This window comes from Mixophyes fleayi, chromosome 4, assembly GCF_038048845.1.
Source record: "Mixophyes fleayi isolate aMixFle1 chromosome 4, aMixFle1.hap1, whole genome shotgun sequence".
NCBI lineage: Eukaryota > Metazoa > Chordata > Amphibia > Anura > Limnodynastidae > Mixophyes > Mixophyes fleayi.
This window is the reverse complement of record NC_134405.1, coordinates 330617045-330635241: the sequence shown is the minus strand read 5'-3', so window position 1 is coordinate 330635241 and position 18197 is coordinate 330617045. Positions and strand designations below refer to the sequence as shown.

General features: G+C 42.0%; 1 protein-coding gene across 1 annotated transcript; it reads left to right on the top strand.

The window, feature by feature from the left end:
- The first annotated feature begins 6962 nt into the window (after positions 1 to 6962).
- RAB19 (RAB19, member RAS oncogene family) lies at positions 6963 to 17886 on the top strand. Its single transcript, XM_075210380.1, has 4 exons — positions 6963 to 7417; positions 13146 to 13425; positions 14632 to 14815; positions 17306 to 17886. The coding sequence occupies exons 2-4, from the start codon at positions 13237 to 13239 to the stop codon at positions 17569 to 17571; spliced, it is 639 nt and encodes a 212-aa protein (XP_075066481.1). The 5' UTR covers positions 6963 to 7417; positions 13146 to 13236; the 3' UTR covers positions 17572 to 17886.
- Positions 17887 to 18197: the final 311 nt, after the last annotated feature.

Genomic DNA, 18197 nt, shown 5'->3' with positions numbered 1-18197 from the left:
CTCAGTACGCCCAATGCACAGCTAGAGAGGGCGGGGAAGGGTGAGGGAGGATCCGAAAACGACGGGGCCCAAGAAGGGGGGCGCGGAAGACAGGGAGACCCTGTCTCTGTTCTGTTCTGTTTGAGGAGGGAGCGAAAGTGGACGTGGGGTGGAGGACCTTTGAGGAGGAGGGCTAAGTAGCTGGAGAGCAGAGTTAGAAGTGGTGGAAACAGGAGGAGAGATGGCCCTGCTCAGAGGATAATTTGTATTATTATAATACAAATAACTGTTCCAAAAATATGTTACCTGAGCTATTAGTTAACTCAAATCAACTGTGTTAGAATGTTTACTAGCAGATTAATACTATTTGTGCTATTAGATATGAAGATAAGTTAAACCCCTATTGGAAACAGACGATTATTCAGTGTAACCCTGTTTGTGGATAATAGAACTGAAAAAAGACAGTATGAGTACTTTTATTATCGCTGTGCTACCTTCATTGGTCTCACGTCTCCTCCTGTGAGCAGCCCGTCTATGCAACCTTTGACCTAAGCAGGCAACACAGTCTGGGTGAAGCTGGGTACACACTACAGGGTTTTCGTCCAATAATCGGCTCAACTAGCTGACATACGACCGCTCGTTCAAAAATCGGGTCAGTCTATGTAGTGACACGATGGTCGAAAGTCTGCCCAAATGGACGATTGTCGCCTCATTTGGTTGGCCGTACCGTTAAATATTTTCATTGCAATCTCGTTTACGTTGTGTAGTGTGTATAAACTTCTCGACCAATGTTGCTTCAGTGTGTACGAAATTGCAATCATTGCTCACGACAACATGGCTGTAAAAAGTCGCTAAAGGGACGTCCGCTTTTCCCTTTATCGTCTAAAACAAGGCTAGTGTGTATGCAGTCCATGGACCGAGCGATCGGACCATCGGTCGCATGTAAAATCGATTGGCATAAAAAGTTGGTGGAAAATTCTGTAGTGTGTACCTAGCTTAAGTACTTGGGGACTTTATATAGACTGTAAGATAAATGACATATATCCCAATCTGATCATGTCCAGAAACACCGCCACTTCCATGCCCCAAAAGCAAGAAATCGGAGCCCCTTTGTGCCACTAAAAACTGGGACTATACTGATAATAACATTGGCCTTAATTAAATATATGTTGACTGTGTGATATAACATTCTCCCTGTATAACAGCCTAATCCCCTCAGAAAAATCATAAGACTGATTTACAACAAAATCATTCCTAATTTGAAGCATTGGGTTAGACACATTTTATATATCGCTCTGCAGGTAGCGAGACGCAAAGACCAGGTATGTTGTGTTCATTTTAATGAACGTTATTATTTTTTCATGACTTACAAATAGTGCTGTAGAACTTTACGAGGATTGAACTTTAGCACAGAATTAATACAACTCTGCAATGTTTTGTTGCACAAACACCGCACTACACCTAACTGCTCAGCGCCAGTTCTTAGCACTCGTATCCTGGGTGTAATTCTGTTTCTGCTCTGATTCTGTGCACATGGCAGAGTCACAGTATCACTTATCTTGTCTCATTTATCTCTGTCTTGGCTATAATTCCCAGGTTCTGATTTGTACTGTATGTACATGGAGAGCTGCAAGTTACCACTTCTCTTACTGGCCGGGTATTATGAGTGGTTGTCCATAGAATGGCTTCCCATAATCTGTAAACTAAAAGTAGATCTTGGTTTCTGTTCTCATTAACAGGTAGAATATGTTCACAGTCTAAGGGGGTATATTTACTAAACTGCAGGTTTGAGGAAGTGGAGATATTGTCTATAGTAACCAATCAGATTCTAGTTATCATTTATTTAGTACATTCTACAAAATGACAGTTAGAATCTGATTGGTTGCTATAGGCAACATCTCCGCTTTTTCAAACCCGCAGTTTAGTAAATATACCCCTAAATCTGAATTGCTGTTTACAACCTCATATTAATATAGTGTCATATCTCCCAAGAGATGCGTCTCTATGCATTTATGAATACACAAAGAAGAACCAGGAACCATTCAGCAAAATGTGGGTTCCTCTTCACCTTAAGTCATTTGACCTGGCTTACCTGAGCACAGCGCTGCCTAACGCTTTAAGGAATTATTTTACAGGGGGAGATTGAAATGAGATAAAAGAGTAGATTTACTAAAACTTCTAAAAGGGAAGTGGAGGAGTTGCTCATAGCCACCAATCCGATTCCAGCTATCATTTATATAGTACATACTAGGAAATGATAACTAGAATCTGATTGGTGGCCTTTGGCAACTCCTCCACTCTTTGTGCTATACTTTTAGCGTGACGAGTTTTGCACCTTTCAATGGCACTTTGCCCACTATCAAAAAAAAAAAGATCTTGACCCGCAAAAGGACTATATGTAATAATACAGTCCCCATGCTCTCTCACTCTTATGATTAATTTAGGCTATAATTGAGGCTAAATTTTGAATTTTTTTAAGATGACTAAAGGGACCAGACATAGGTGCCCCATCGCCCCCTGATATTTGCCCCGGTCATCGAACCTTTGGCCAACAGAGTCAGACATCATATACAAAACTCCAAATAAGACCTCTCTCTTGACAGACAATGTTTTCCACTTTTCAAACCACTTACTTCCCTTCCTGTATTACCAGAAGAATTGTCTGAGTTCTGTTCTATATCTGGCTATAAAGTTACCAACCACAAATCTGAGGCTTTCATGTAACCGGACCAAATGAAAATACTTCTTCAGCTTAATTTTGATTAACACTGGAAAATGGACTAAATACTGCACCTCTGTGTTAATATCACTAAATCTTATCTTCAATTACATAAAACTAACTACCCATCCATATTCAATAATATCTAATAGGAATTTGTACACTGGGGAAAGTACTTCAAGGCCTGGGATAGGTAGCATTAATGCAATACAAATGATTGTCTCCTGAAATTTCTTTATTTGTTCTAGACCAGTGTTGGCTAACCTGTGACACTCCAGGTGTTGTGAAACTACAGGTCCCAGCATGCTTTGCCAATATATAGCAGCTTATTGCTGGAAGGGTATGCTGGGACTTGTAGTTTCACAACACCTGGAGTGTCACAGGTTAGCCAACACTGTTCTTGACTGACAGTTAGGGTTCCAAATTGGATTATCACTATCCTCCAAGTCAGCTGCAACAAATTTATCTGGAACCATAAAAAACAGGACCGAGAAGAGCAACACTGGCCAGGGAGCCCATTGTGGGGAGGCCTGGGGTTACCTCTATATTCACAGTCATTATACTGTCTTCCTGTGACAATGTCAATAGGAGTCTCCGTCTATCAGTGTACTCCTCACTGCTGTCTCCTATTTGAGACCACCCTCACTTTTCTCCAGGACAGCGTGGAGAGATGGCCTCCGTTTGGAAGGGAGCAGGTATCGCGTACTTTCACGATGTAATAGAAGAGCATGTCCCATTGCCATTTAGAGAATTAGAAGAAAGAAGCCCAATCACGAATGACAAATTCTATAAGTACTTTCAGTATTCGTCACTTTGTCCTTTCCGGCCTTAAAGAAGCCCAAGTTCGAAACCTCTCCTCAACTGAACGTATCTGTACATATAATCCTACCTGCACTTTTGCAACCTCTTTACTATAACACACTCCTGGTTTCACAAGCTCTCACCTTGGAAACTCACAAACTGACCTGGGGGCTATTAAAGTAATTTTATTGTTTTAAAATAAGCATTGCCCAATCAATTGTATGTGTTTCCAAAGCACAAAGTGATTTATTTTAGCAGATGTAAATAGTCAACAATTCAATACATTATTATATTATGATACAGTACAGCCAATACCAAAAGATAAATACATACCGATGCTATCGCATGCGCTCGCTGCGCACCCACGGGACCCGGTGGACAGTATATCTGTTAGAATACTGTGCCAGAGTTGACTGAGGGCCAGGGGGTGTGCAGCTATGATTATATACAGTACAGTGTTACACAGTGAACAATAGAGATGATGTAGATTGTTTCTATAGGTCCAGACGTTGGGTGGGTCCAGGGTAAACAGGTCATAGGCTGATTCAATCTAAGGAATCCAAAGGTGGGGGTCGTCTCTCCAGGTGGTCTGCTCCTTTCATAGCCAGCATCATACAATAGGTTTATTCCCTAATATCAATAACTAAAGTATGCAATGTGCGATCTCTTCGCCGACTGCACCGGACAGCTGCTGATGAATAGGGTTTCAGTATGATACCAGACATGCCACCTTTCCCACAACCTGAACCATATATATATTACTGAAGTGTACGTATAATCATTATATATATATATTTATATATATATACTACTAATAAACCAAATATTATCTGTTTATAAATTACAGTGTAATGAAACCAATATGAATATGAATTATATAAATAACTAAATGTTGTAATGCGAGTGTGTGCGTGCGTATTTTACCGTGCGATCGCACCATGCCACGAGTTACGTGGCGTACGGATCGGAATCGCACGGCAAAACAATATTAACCAATATACTTTCGTTCATCCAATTATACGACTTTGACAGGGCAGATACGGGAGTCCCACTACAGTAGGAAGTTTGGGAGAAGATCTATGAGCGTAAAGCAAAAAGCTTCTTTCTCCAGATGGAACCAAGCACCCCAAAGACATCAACATATGTGTCCCCATGTCTCCAACCAATGCTGGAGATATTGTGGCCAAATTGGCACTTTCCACCACCTTCAGTGGTCCTGCCCAAACTTTATACCTTTTTGGAAAGATAATAAGGTGCCCATTTATCAATAAACACAATTTTAACCATTACTTATCATCCCGTGTCGACGATTTTCACAGCCATTCATCTCAGGATAGCATTGATACATAATGATGGTTACCGCATACTGGTCATAAATAGACCCCTATTTAAAATAAAGTTCCATTAGTTAAAATAAGCATATTCTGGGCATTAAGAATAGCAGATTTTCTGGTAGTAGACGGCTCTCTGTAACTCTTTCCTGATTACTAGATGTACTCTGCAATCTATATTGATATGTATCTGTTAAGGAACAGTTCAAAGAGGACGAAGCTCTGCAGGTCACTAGAGAGGTCGGTAATTCTAATAAGTCTGCAAATTATTCGTACAGAAAGTAAAGAAGATACTTTGCAAAGGTTCTAGAACAAATGTATACATCATGCATGTCATTATATTTTTGTGTATCCCTTTATACATTTACCAGAACACTGCTTCTTGCTATTTATCTTATACTGAGGACGACTGACCTCACGTCTCTCCGTTCTCTGTGCTGCAAATAACAGGAAGTTGTATTATCACTAATTAGCTGAGAGTTCTATAGTCGGGGTCAGAGGTTCTTATCCCCTTTGTGTCATGTTCCCCTTTGGTGCAGACCAGCGGGATCACTGCTGGCTGTAGCGAGGTCTGTTAGTGCAGGGGAAAGGGGACCGCGCACTAAGGCAAATTACAGTTGGAAGATGAGCAATTTTCCAACATGCCTTAGAATTATCCAATCAATCCATCTGTCTAATATCAGATTATTAATCGGGCATTGCACATTTTCTGGTCAGTTGCCTGATATCGTAGGTGATACCACAAGGCATGTTGCCCGCTTATGGGGCAGATTATTAAAACCTTCTAAAAAGAAAAAGTGAAAGTGTTGCTCATAGCAACCAATCAGATTCTAGCTATCATTTATCTAGTACATTCTAGAACATGATAGCTAAAATCTGATTGGTTGCTATGGGCAACACCTTCACTTTTCCTTTTTGAAAGGTTTGATAAATCTTCCTCATAGAAACATAGAATTTGACGGCAGTTAAGAACCTCTTGACCCATCTAGTCCGTCCATTTTTTAACCAATGGTAACCTTCAACCCTCTTTAATATTAATCTTTATTTAAGGATATCGTTATGTCTATCTCAAGCATGTTTAAATTGCTCTACTGTGTTACCCTCTACCACCTGTGATGGGAGGCTATTCCACTAATCCACTACTCTTTCTGTGAAGTCATTTTTCCTCAAAATACTTCTCTTCCTTTGAAGAATGTTTCCTTCATGTACATTGATTAAACCCTTGATATATTTGAAAGTCCCCCATCGATACTTGTAATATAGGTAAAATATATTTAATTATTTGGGGGACATATTTAAATTAATGACAGCTCCACTAAAGGTGTAATTGTTCTTTAATGCATTTATGCCCAGGATATTTTCATAGAACAATATAGAAATTTATGTATAATATTTAATATCTCACACCTATGGCTGAATTTGAAACAGAAATAGTCAGATATCTGGTGATATTGTATGGTTACATATCGCCCTTATAATCTAGTTGTTATCATGTCATCTATAAGGATGTATATCAAAGAGGAACTTACATTTAAAAAAGTTTTTAAGGATCAACCAGCTCATTAAAATGAGGGTACTCCCGCTGCTAGGACTTATTCAGGATTGATTTGTTTGACAGATTGTTTAAATTCAGTATAACCATAAGGTGTCACCATTGTTTAAGCTGTGTTTTGGACCTCTTTATACATAGCATTAACGTATGGAGAGAAACCATACGCCATAAGGAGGTACTAAGCACATAGCAAGGATATTAATGTGTATCATGCCAGAGCAATAGCATAATAGGTTACAAAAGCAATAATATTTCTTTGTATTCATTTGTGTTATTTTTTTTTTTGCAAATATAGAATAAAATTATAATGTGGTGATATTTTCTATTTGAGAAGAGAGCAGAAGGGGGAGTAATGGGTGACCCCAGCGCTAGGAAGTGGGCAGCATGCGGGAGATTGCTCTGCTCTCCCAGGAGTTCAGGAGACCGACCCGGAATTCTGGAGTTTCCTAAAAATTCCGGGAGAGTGTAATTTCTGAAGATTTTCAGGGAGGTTTGGAAAGTCTTTCAACTGAAAAATCCAAATATATTTAATTTCATAAAAATTAAAATTTGTCCAGTGAAATTGCCCAATAATTGAGCGGTCTAGAGTGGGAGACGATGTCACTGTCTAATTACTGTATCTTATTATAATAATCACAACAGATGCATTGTACTCGCTGCATATGGTAATTATATCACTCTGTACACAGCTGTGACACCAAACACAGTCAGCCTGCTGCAATGCAAAGGAGCTTGTTATTGTTAATGCTGTAATGTGAACAGATCTTATGTACAGCAATTCCTGCGATGGGTTAATTCGTTGAAGTTTGCCTGTCTTAGCCTGGGCAGTTTTATAGAACACTCAAGGGCGTTAAAAGGTTGTTTGTCAGCTGCCAAGACAGGTGCAGTCACTTCCTTATTGCTGCCCTAGTTCCTGGACTACAACAACCAGAATGCACCATTAGAGAAGACAGAGGCAGGTCTGTTCCTCCAGGTGAGATGCAGTCACAGGATGGTGTGTGACAGGTGAACAGCTCCTGGCGGTCGAGGCCACAGGTAAGAGATCTGGAAAGGTTGGGAGGACCCAGGGTAGCGAATTTAAATGTGTGAATCAATGAAGACAAGCGTGTAATGTGCGCCATGAAATTACACTACTGGGGATGAAATAAAAAAAAGGATTCTGTTGTACAATCATCTTTGCATTGCTAGAGATCAGAGTGCTGAGAGACGGGTACATTTAGCCATTACAGACAAAACCTCATTGCAATATGCAGTCACATTGACAGGTATCTCAAGACGTATTCAGTGGGGCAGATTCAATGCGGTGCGCGGTGAACAGTGCGCGGAGTCACATCGCATTGGAGATTGTACAGAAATTTTCGCTCGTTTTTCCTCGTGTTCCATAAAGTTAAAAAATGAGCGAGAATTTCTTAGCGCAATAGGCGCATCCAGGCGGTGTTTAGCGGCTCCTCGCGCTGAATTGAATCTGCCCCTTTGAATTAATATTAAAGTATGATTAAAAAACAAAACAAATCACAGTGATTGTATCACTCTGGTAACTTGGGAATGAATAGGACGTGATAAATATGGTACTATGATGTACATTTTAAACATGTATGTAAAAAACAAACTGCAAGGTTACATCGAATGTAAAACATCTTATCTCTGAACTACAAGTTCCAGCATGACCTTCCAGCCTCTGGTGGGACTTGTAGCTCCACACTAGTTGTCCCAACGCTTCTCGTGGTCTAAACACTTTTGAGGGTACGTTTGTGAACGTTATAAGAGGCTTTTTATATCCTGATCAGCTGCCTTTCAACTTTTACCCAAATTTTGGTGGAGCTATAAGTCCCAGAATACTCTGCTAGTCTTTGTCAGGTAGAGCACAGGTTGTTTAAGGATACTTTAATGCTGGTAGACGTGAGGTTTATAATTATACCTTTATTCTGATGTGGCTGACAGCATGAGTTCCAAGGTCTCCAGGGTTTTTTATGACTCTAAACTTAATGATTACCTTTAATACTTGTCATGGCACTTTATGGTGATTGTATTTCTTACAGATGCATTTATGAGCTTTTACAGTTGGCTCTTCATATTGGATTAATCTGTGTTTTAGACGTAGTGGCTTCTAGCTGGCATTTTCATTCACAATTAAGTTTTCTGATTCTGAGATCTCTCTCAAATGAAATGTCCTTTAACGAGAAATATTATCCTTTATATACAGAGAATCTGTTACATCTGGCACTTGGCTTTGCAGATATGTATGCTAATAGACCCAGCTAGCATGCTAATCATCCGGCCAACATGCTAATCGCAGCCACTGCCACCCCCTCGCTCTGCTGCAGCCTTCTACCCAAGTAGGAGGTTCTGGTGATGAACGGGACACGTGCAGGGAGGGGCTGAGGGCTGCTCAGTACACTGTTAGCAAATTATATGTGCTTGGTATGTTATTAGCAGACTGGCCAACCTGTGGGTCTCCAGGTGCTGTGAAACTACAAGCCCCAGCTTGCTTTGCCAGCAGATAGACAGCTGATAGCTGGCACAGTAGGCTGGGACTTGCAGTTTCAGACACCCACAGGTTGGCTAGGCCTTCATACTATGTGTGCCGGGCATGCTACCAACATATTGTGTGTGCCGGGCATGCTCCTAACATACTATGTGTGCTGGGCATGCTACTAACATACAGTGTGTGCTGGGCATGCTACTAACATACAGTGTGTGCTGGGCATGCTACTAACATACAGTGTGTGCTGGGCATGCTACTAACATACAGTGTGTGCTGGGCATGCTACTAACATACTATGTGTGCCGGGCATGCTACTAACATACTGTGTGTGCCGGGCATGCTACTAACATACTATGTGTGCTGGGCATGCTACTAACATACAGTGTGTGCCGGGCATGCTACTAACATACTATGTGTGCTGGGCATGCTACTAACATACTATGTGTGCCGGGCATGCTACTAACATACTATGTGTGGCGGGCATGCTACTAACATACTGTGTGTGCTGGGCATGCTACTAACATACTGTGTGTGCTGATCATGCTACTAACATACTGTGTGTGCTGAGCATGCTACTAACATACTGTGTGTGCTGAGCATGCTACTAACATACTATGTGTGTTGGGCATGTTACTAACATACTATGTGTGTTGGGCATGTTACTAACATACTGTGTGTGCTAAACATGCTACTAATATACAGTGTGTGCTGGGCATGCTACTAACATACTATGTGTGCTGGGCATGCTACTAACATACTATGTGTGCTGGGCATGTTACTAACATACTGTGTGTGCTGAGCATGCTACTAACATACTGTGTGTGCTGATCATGCTACTAACATACTGTGTGTGCTGAGCATGCTACTAACATACTGTGTGTGCTGGGCATGCTACTAACATACTATGTGTGCCGGGCATGCTACTAACATACTATGTGTGCCGGGCATGCTCCTAACATACTATGTGTGCTGGGCATGCTACTAACATACAGTGTGTGCTGGGCATGCTACTAACATACAGTGTGTGCTGGGCATGCTACTAACATACAGTGTGTGCTGGGCATGCTACTAACATACTATGTGTGCCGGGCATGCTACTAACATACTGTGTGTGCCGGGCATGCTACTAACATACTATGTGTGCCGGGCATGCTACTAACATACAGTGTGTGCCGGGCATGCTACTAACATACTATGTGTGCCGGGCATGCTACTAACATACTATGTGTGCCGGGCATGCTACTAACATACTATGTGTGGCGGGCATGCTACTAACATACTGTGTGTGCTGGGCATGCTACTAACATACTGTGTGTGCTGATCATGCTACTAACATACTGTGTGTGCTGAGCATGCTACTAACATACTGTGTGTGCTGAGCATGCTACTAACATACTATGTGTGTTGGGCATGTTACTAACATACTGTGTGTGCTAAACATGCTACTAATATACAGTGTGTGCTGGGCATGCTACTAACATACTATGTGTGCTGGGCATGCTACTAACATACTATGTGTGCTGGGCATGTTACTAACATACTGTGTGTGCTGAGCATGCTACTAACATACTGTGTGTGCTGATCATGCTACTAACATACTGTGTGTGCTGAGCATGCTACTAACATACTGTGTGTGCTGGGCATGCTACTAACATACTATGTGTGCCGGGCATGCTACTAACATACTATGTGTGCCGGGCATGCTCCTAACATACTATGTGTGCTGGGCATGCTACTAACATACAGTGTGTGCTGGGCATGCTACTAACATACAGTGTGTGCTGGGCATGCTACTAACATACAGTGTGTGCTGGGCATGCTACTAACATACAGTGTGTGCTGGGCATGCTACTAACATACTATGTGTGCCGGGCATGCTACTAACATACTGTGTGTGCCGGGCATGCTACTAACATACTATGTGTGCCGGGCATGCTACTAACATACAGTGTGTGCCGGGCATGCTACTAACATACTATGTGTGCTGGGCATGCTACTAACATACTATGTGTGCCGGGCATGCTACTAACATACTATGTGTGGCGGGCATGCTACTAACATACTGTGTGTGCTGATCATGCTACTAACATACTGTGTGTGCTGAGCATGCTACTAACATACTGTGTGTGCTGAGCATGCTACTAACATACTATGTGTGTTGGGCATGTTACTAACATACTGTGTGTGCTAAACATGCTACTAATATACAGTGTGTGCTGGGCATGCTACTAACATACTATGTGTGCTTGGCATGCTACTAACATACTATGTGTGCTGGGCATGCTACTAACATACTGTGTGTGCTGATCATGCTACTAACATACTGTGTGTGCTGAGCATGCTACTAACATACTGTGTGTGCTGAGCATGCTACTAACATACTGTGTGTGCTGAGCATGCTACTAACATACTGTGTGTGCTGGGCATGTTACTAACATACTGTGTGTGCCGGGCATGCTACTAACATACTGTGTGTGCCGAGCATGCTACTAACATACTGTGTGTGCTGGGCATGTTACTAACATACTTTGTGTGCTGATCATGCTACTAACATACTGTGTGTGCTGCGCATGCTACTAACATACTGTGTGTGCATTTGAACTGTACTCCTCCTGGGAGAGTCGGTTGCAGGTAACATTTTCCTGGTTTAATACAAAAGAATAGAACAAAACATCAGGTTCTGCCAAGAGGTGATACTTTTTATAATATCTGTCAATGTTGACTTTTAACTTATTACACTATTTTTAAATATTGCCAAGTAAAAAAAATACTTACATTAATTGACTGACAGATGTGGAACTAGATTGCAAGGTTTTAACCCTTTACGAGTGCCTCATGCCTCGTGCCTCAGTGAGGTCACCAGTTCCTAATAAATCAATAGGATGAATGTTTATTGCCTGTAACACTTCTTGATGACGGTTAACCTTTAAGTGGCTGACCCGCTAACTAGGTGCTGTCTGATGTTTTATATTGTTATGTATGAATGGGAGTTTTAAACTGGCTACTTTGTATCAGCGATGGTTGTTGTTAAATAAACCTTTTGAATTTGAGGCAGTAAGTAAAGGTGTTTAATATTTTACAGAGCCCTATTCATACTGGTTTCTTTGTCAGTCACCGGGGATAGAGAGTATCGCAGCATTTTCTCCTTATACAATGCTACACTTTCATGACCAGCCAGTGTTTGATGTGCATATTGTATGTCCTCCCTTTCATCTACTTCTACCTAGGACACAAAGGGCAGAATACATTTAATACAGTGTAGTTTTGTAAGGACGTTTTCATGAGAAAAGATTATTATTTTTTTTTATTATTATTTTGTCCACCCCTGACTATGACGTCCTTAATGGCACAAGATTATAGGTCAGTGTGTTCCTATTAGCAAAAGAACGCATCTCTTGCTTGCAGCCCTGCTAAAAGGTCACAAGGAAATTAATTTACGTCGGTCACACACAGCCAGGTGGCTATTTAGCGGGTCACATATATTGACAAACACGACACAGATCCGGGAATCTACCAGTGGCTTCGCACACACCCAGATTGTGGCAGTCATCATCATCATCATCATCGGCTATTTATATAGCGCCACTAATTCTGCAGCGCTGTACAGAGAACTCACTCACATCAGTCCCTGCCCCATTGGAGCTTACAATCTAAATTCCCTTACACACAAACACAGACACAGACACAGACACACACACACAGACACACACACACACACACACACACACACAGACACACACACACACACACACACACACACACACAGACTAGGGTCAATTTGATAGCAGCCAATTAACCTACTAGTATATTTTTGGTGTGGGAGGAAACCAGAGCACCCGGAGGAAACCCACGCAAACATGGGAAGAACATACAAACTCCACACAGATAAGGCCATGGTCAGGACTCATGACCCCAGTGCTGAGAGGCAGAAGTGTTAACCAAATTAAAATAAATTGGGGGAGCTCACGTTACCCCACCTCCCAATATAACTGAAAAATTCCATGTGTAGGTATGGTTAGTGATTGTGGCAGCACAGATATTGGGGGTGACGGTTTGTCCTGTAATTCCAAATAACTAAATTGGCGACAATGACTTTCCACGTGTGCCCAGCTTAATTAACAATACGCTCTATTGCATCAATATGAGGAGGGGCTCAGCACCCAGATTGTTCTCTCTGTTCACCCGCTTCTGTGTAACCATTGGTCATGTAAATGCAGCCGTTCTTTAAAAAAACACGGATCACTTATTTGTTTTAACGCAATTTCTGTCTGATCCCAGAGTCGCGTTATGCCCGGCGCCTCCTGATCCACACTTCCGTGTACATTCCCGGCGGAGATTCTCAGAACATTGCCCCTCGGTGATATAGAATATGTCCGGATTGCCAGAGGATGACCCTTTTGATTTTCTGTTTAAAATAATTCTGATTGGGGACTCAAATGTAGGGAAGACCTGTGTGGTGCATCGGTTCCAGTCCGGGATCTTCAGTGACAAACATCAGAACACTATCGGGGTGGATTTTACTGTGAGGTCCCTGAATATTGACGGCAAAAAAGTAAAGGTAAAAAGCCTGCGAGATTTGCTCTTTTCCATTAACTTATCATTAACGGTGTGGGACTGGCCCACGGGGGTAATTCCCGGTGGCCCACGGGGGTAATTCCCGGTGGCCCCCACTGACTGAGAACTCTGCCCCTACCCTCTTCCTGAGCACAGCTGAGCTTAACCAAACACTGGAGCACATGGCATACAAGGAGGGGGAGGGAGGTGGTTGAAGTAAAGACTAGATAAATCAATAATGGCCAACAGGAGCCCCTAGGGCCACATGCCTCCCTCTGAGCCTTCACCTGCGGGCCCCCAGCTCCTTCCTGTTATAGCGCATGCTTTTATGTTATCACAGACAAGTGCCTTTCGTTGATTAAATGTGGCTTACCGCTCTTGCAGACAGAATTTTCATATGGGAGGGGCGTCGGTTTAAACCATGGAAACATTAAAACCATGCAGGCTTCGCCGGAGACAATGGACGTCTCCACGGTTACTACAATTCCGTGTTTTTATTATCTCATTGCACTCCACTCAAATACATATTTCTAGTTTTGGATGGAATCCTTCTCTAAGCAAGATATACTTAGACTGCTGATCAGTTAGAGACTCCTGGCAATTTTGGATTTAGTAGGACAACTTGGTACAGAAAAACAAAGACTGGAGTTAAAATATAGAGACTGTGAAATAAAAATTATTTTTAAATAAGCTATTTTTTTGTGACAAAAAAATGTTATATATTGTTGTCTATAATATTACTTAAAAAGACAGGTGGCTTGCTAAGGAAGATGTGATACTTTATCATAAATCCCTTTGATGTCAAAGCCCTACATTGGCAAAAAAACATTTGGTAGATGTCACAGCAGCCAGGAATGTGGTGACCTTTGTACGTATAGTAACGAAGAGATAGATTTATCAAACAATCTAAAACCTGCCCATAGCAACCAATCAGATTCTAGCTAACATTTATTTAGTACATTATAGGAAATGAAAGCTGGAATGTGATTGGTTGCTATGGGCAACACCTCCACATTTTCCTTTTTAGAAGGTTTGATCAGTCTACCCCGAAGACATTTAATATAACATAAGAATTTCTGTAAAGTGGGTTTTACTGAAGCAAAGGCAAATAGGTCTGGTTTGGGCATGCTGGGACCTGTAGTTCCACACCAGTTAGAGATCTAGGTTTTAAGTTAGTAACAATATCTCATTAACATAAACTTTCTGGCAGGTACAAGTTTGGGACACGGCTGGACAGGAGAGGTTTCGCACAATCACACAGAGCTATTACCGCAGCGCACACGGCGCCATCATCGCCTACGACATTACTCGTCGCCATACGTTTGACTCCGTCCCTCACTGGATCCATGAAGTGGAAAAATATGGAGCGGCCAACTTGATGTTGATGCTAATTGGTAGGTCGGGTATTGATTTGCAGTGATCATCACCTGGTCGGTAATCTACAGCGTCGGTCCTGACAAGTATTGGTTAAATCCAATGGGATTACTTGGAATCTGGACATTTTAATCATCATCATCACCATTTATTTATATAGCGCCACTGATTCCGCAGCGCTGTACAGAGAACTCACTCACATCAGTCCCTGCCCTATTGGAGCTTACAGTATAAATTCCCTAACATACACACACAGACACACAGAGAGTAATCCCAGGTTCCAATAAAACTACACAGCACACAATGATTTTTTTTTTTATAAGTTTATTATTAAATGGAATCAAGTTAAATACAATACAAGTAGTTCACGAGAAGCTTACAAAGGAAAACTGAGAATTTACAATCACGTGTTAAACCATATTGTGAGACATGTTCCGGTTTTACAGCATAATATTTCATATGAATTAAACTCACATATATTTAATGACCGGTAGCTTAGAGGCAGATTTCAAAAAACAGAATATTATAGTATTATTAACGATAAATATCAGTACCAGATATTACTATGTAGTAACATACCTGCCTATTGTTTTTAGTCCTTTTTAATTCCCAGAGGGGAGATGCAACTGCGAGGGGTGTGGTGACGTGATTTGCCGTGCGAAGCCGGAATAGTGCCATTGGGCGGTGGGGCCGTGATTATACAGTTAGCTTCATATGTCACCATCAAGCCCCCTCCTCACTTCATTAGCGGGATGTGGGAGTGTGCCCTGTTCTCTCGGGAGCGTGGGAGGACTCTCCAAAATTCCGGAGTCTCCTGGACGTTCCGGCAGATTGGGCTACTATGGTAGTAATACAAACAGGATATCCGAGACACAATAATGAGTAGAAGATTAAACTTAAAGGTAAAACTTCAGGTTGAAGGAGGGAAGGGGTAAAGGAAGTAGACCTCTCATAATTTTGGGTTAGGGAGGATTTCACATGTTTTCTAGATCTTCACAAAGTTTAAAGGGACTACTCCAGATTTCCCTGTAGGGTGCAAAGTCCTTGTGAGAGAGCTGGTAATCAGGGCCAGTGCTAGGGTCCACGGCGCCCTAGGCATTTTTAAAAAAGCGGCGCCCCCCCCCTGAAAAAATCGCCTCCCTCCTCCCTCCTCTCCTTACCTTGTCTCACCACCGCCGCCTCTCTGCTCCGTCTCCTCCCCTCCACTCACTGACACTAGTAAGTGGAGGGGAGGAGACGGAGCAGAGAGGCGGCGGTGGTGACAAAATAGCCTCTTCCCCCCCCTCCCCGTGCATCTGATGCTGTACGGCGGCCGTGACAGGTATGGTTAGCGGTCGCCGCACAGTTTTAAAGTCTTTTATTATTCTGTGGCGCCCTCCAGAGCCCGGCGCCCTAGGCAAGTGCCTAACCTTCCCTAATGGGAGCGCCGGGCCTGCTGGTAATATATCAGGTGTTTATAGGAAAGAAAACCTGTTCTATGTTTGGGAGAATGATGGGGCGTACATATACAGTAGTTATGTAAAAGACAGAAATAGTATGTTTTGTTTGATTTGAAGTAAGCGGTCAAATTGTTCCAATCCAGAAAGAAAGAAAAAGAAATATCTTTACTTGTATAGTGTTGAGTCTGAAGGATGGCTATGTACAGTCATGGCCAAAAGTTTTGAGAATGACACAAGTATTGGTTTTCACAAAGTTTGCTGCTTCAGTGATTTTAGACCTTTTTGGATGTTCTTGGGCGCTCTGAAGCCTTCTTCATAACTATTGAACCTCTCTCCTTGAAGTTCTTGATGATCCGTTAAATGGTTTATTTAGGTGCAGTCTTATTAGCTGCAATATCCCTTGCCTGTGAAGCCCTTTTTGTGCAATGCAATGTTGACTGCACATATTTCCTTGCAGATAACCATGGTTAACAGAGGAAGAAACAGTGGTTTCAAGCACCACCACCCTCCTTTTAAAGCTTCCAATCTGTTATTATAACTCAATTAGCATGATACAGTGATCTCCAGCCTTGTCCTCACACTTTCACATATGTTAACGAGAAAATCACTGGCCTGATGTCAGCTGGTCCCTTGTGGCAGGGCTGAAATGCAGTGGAAATTTTGTTTTTGGGATAAAGTTCATTGTCATGGCAAAGAGGGACTTTGAAATTAATTGTAATTCATCTGATCACTCTTCATGACATTCTGGAATATATACAAATTGCCATGATAAAAACTGAAGCAGCAGACTTTGTGAAAAATAATATTTGTGTCATTCTCAAAACTTTTGGCCATGACTGTATACGATACTGTCCTTCGCTATGGAATTGTCCTGTGCTACGGAATCTGTGGTGCCTCATAAATGATGGCAATGTTGGGTTGTCAGAGACATCAGCCTGACCTATTTTATCCAGGAAATATTTCTCTGTTGCACAACCAGATGATATAGGTCAGACTGATGTCAATGCATTGAGTGTATAACTAATCTTCCCACAGCTGTAACCTATTTGCTCTACTTTTTATGTTGTACAGGCACCAAGTCCGACCTGGTGGAGAAGCGACAGATCCTGTTTGAAGAGGCCTGCACGTTGGCAGAGAAGCACAGTCTGCTGGCGGTCTTAGAGACCTCGGCAAAAGAGTCTTGCAACATTGATGAAGTTTTCCTCCTGATGGCCAAAGAACTTATTGCACGGAATACCCTCCACTTCCACAAGCAGGGTCCGCGAAACAGCTTTGTCATGGACTCTCAGCCCATCGTGGTGGCGAAGGAGCCGGATAAAAACTGTCAGTGTGGATAGTTGGGGGTAGAATTAGATAATCCCGGTCCCCAGCTGTCATTGGATGAGTCAACGTTTACCTTTCCGAATGATGCCGAGGGCTCTTCATGCAGTTGGAGCATGCGTCAGTCACAGGAAGACCGTCTACACTTTCAGTAACTGCAGACCTTCTCCAGCATGGGATGAGCCTTTGGTAAAATAGCAATGTATGAACCACAGCTCCTGTAATGATTATACACCAGACTCTGGTAGTTGTAGTTTCACAACAGCTAGAACACTAAAAGGTGCTTACTGAAACTGTCTTAAAGAAATTCTAACCTAAATTGTTTTATTTTTCCTTGTGCTGATGTAATGCAAATATTAAGGTATAATTGTATAAAAATATACTTGTTACATGACTTTACCTAGTTACTAGAATGGTCTCCGTACATCTGCTTGTAGAGCTCCTCATTCAACAGAGCTACTAGAGTTTATTTTCTCCTTCCCATAATTCTTTTGTCTCTTCCTGGATCCCTCCTGTCAGTCTTACTGATGGGTGATAATCTTCTTACAACACAGTAGGTTGGGGACGTGACCTAGTGGCAGTGAAATGTGACGTTATATTTTCAAGTCCACCCATGAGGTTTGCTCATAGGGCTCATGTTGGT

Excerpts from the sequence above, each read along its gene's own strand:
- RAB19 (XM_075210380.1), top strand. The coding sequence starts at position 13,237 with ATGTCCGGATTGCCAGAGGATGACCCTTTTGATTTTCTGTTTAAAATA. Across the intron at positions 13,426-14,631 it reads TTGACGGCAAAAAAGTAAAG|GTACAAGTTTGGGACACGGC; the intron begins GTAAAAAGCCTG and ends ACTTTCTGGCAG. Across the intron at positions 14,816-17,305 it reads CTTGATGTTGATGCTAATTG|GCACCAAGTCCGACCTGGTG; the intron begins GTAGGTCGGGTA and ends TATGTTGTACAG.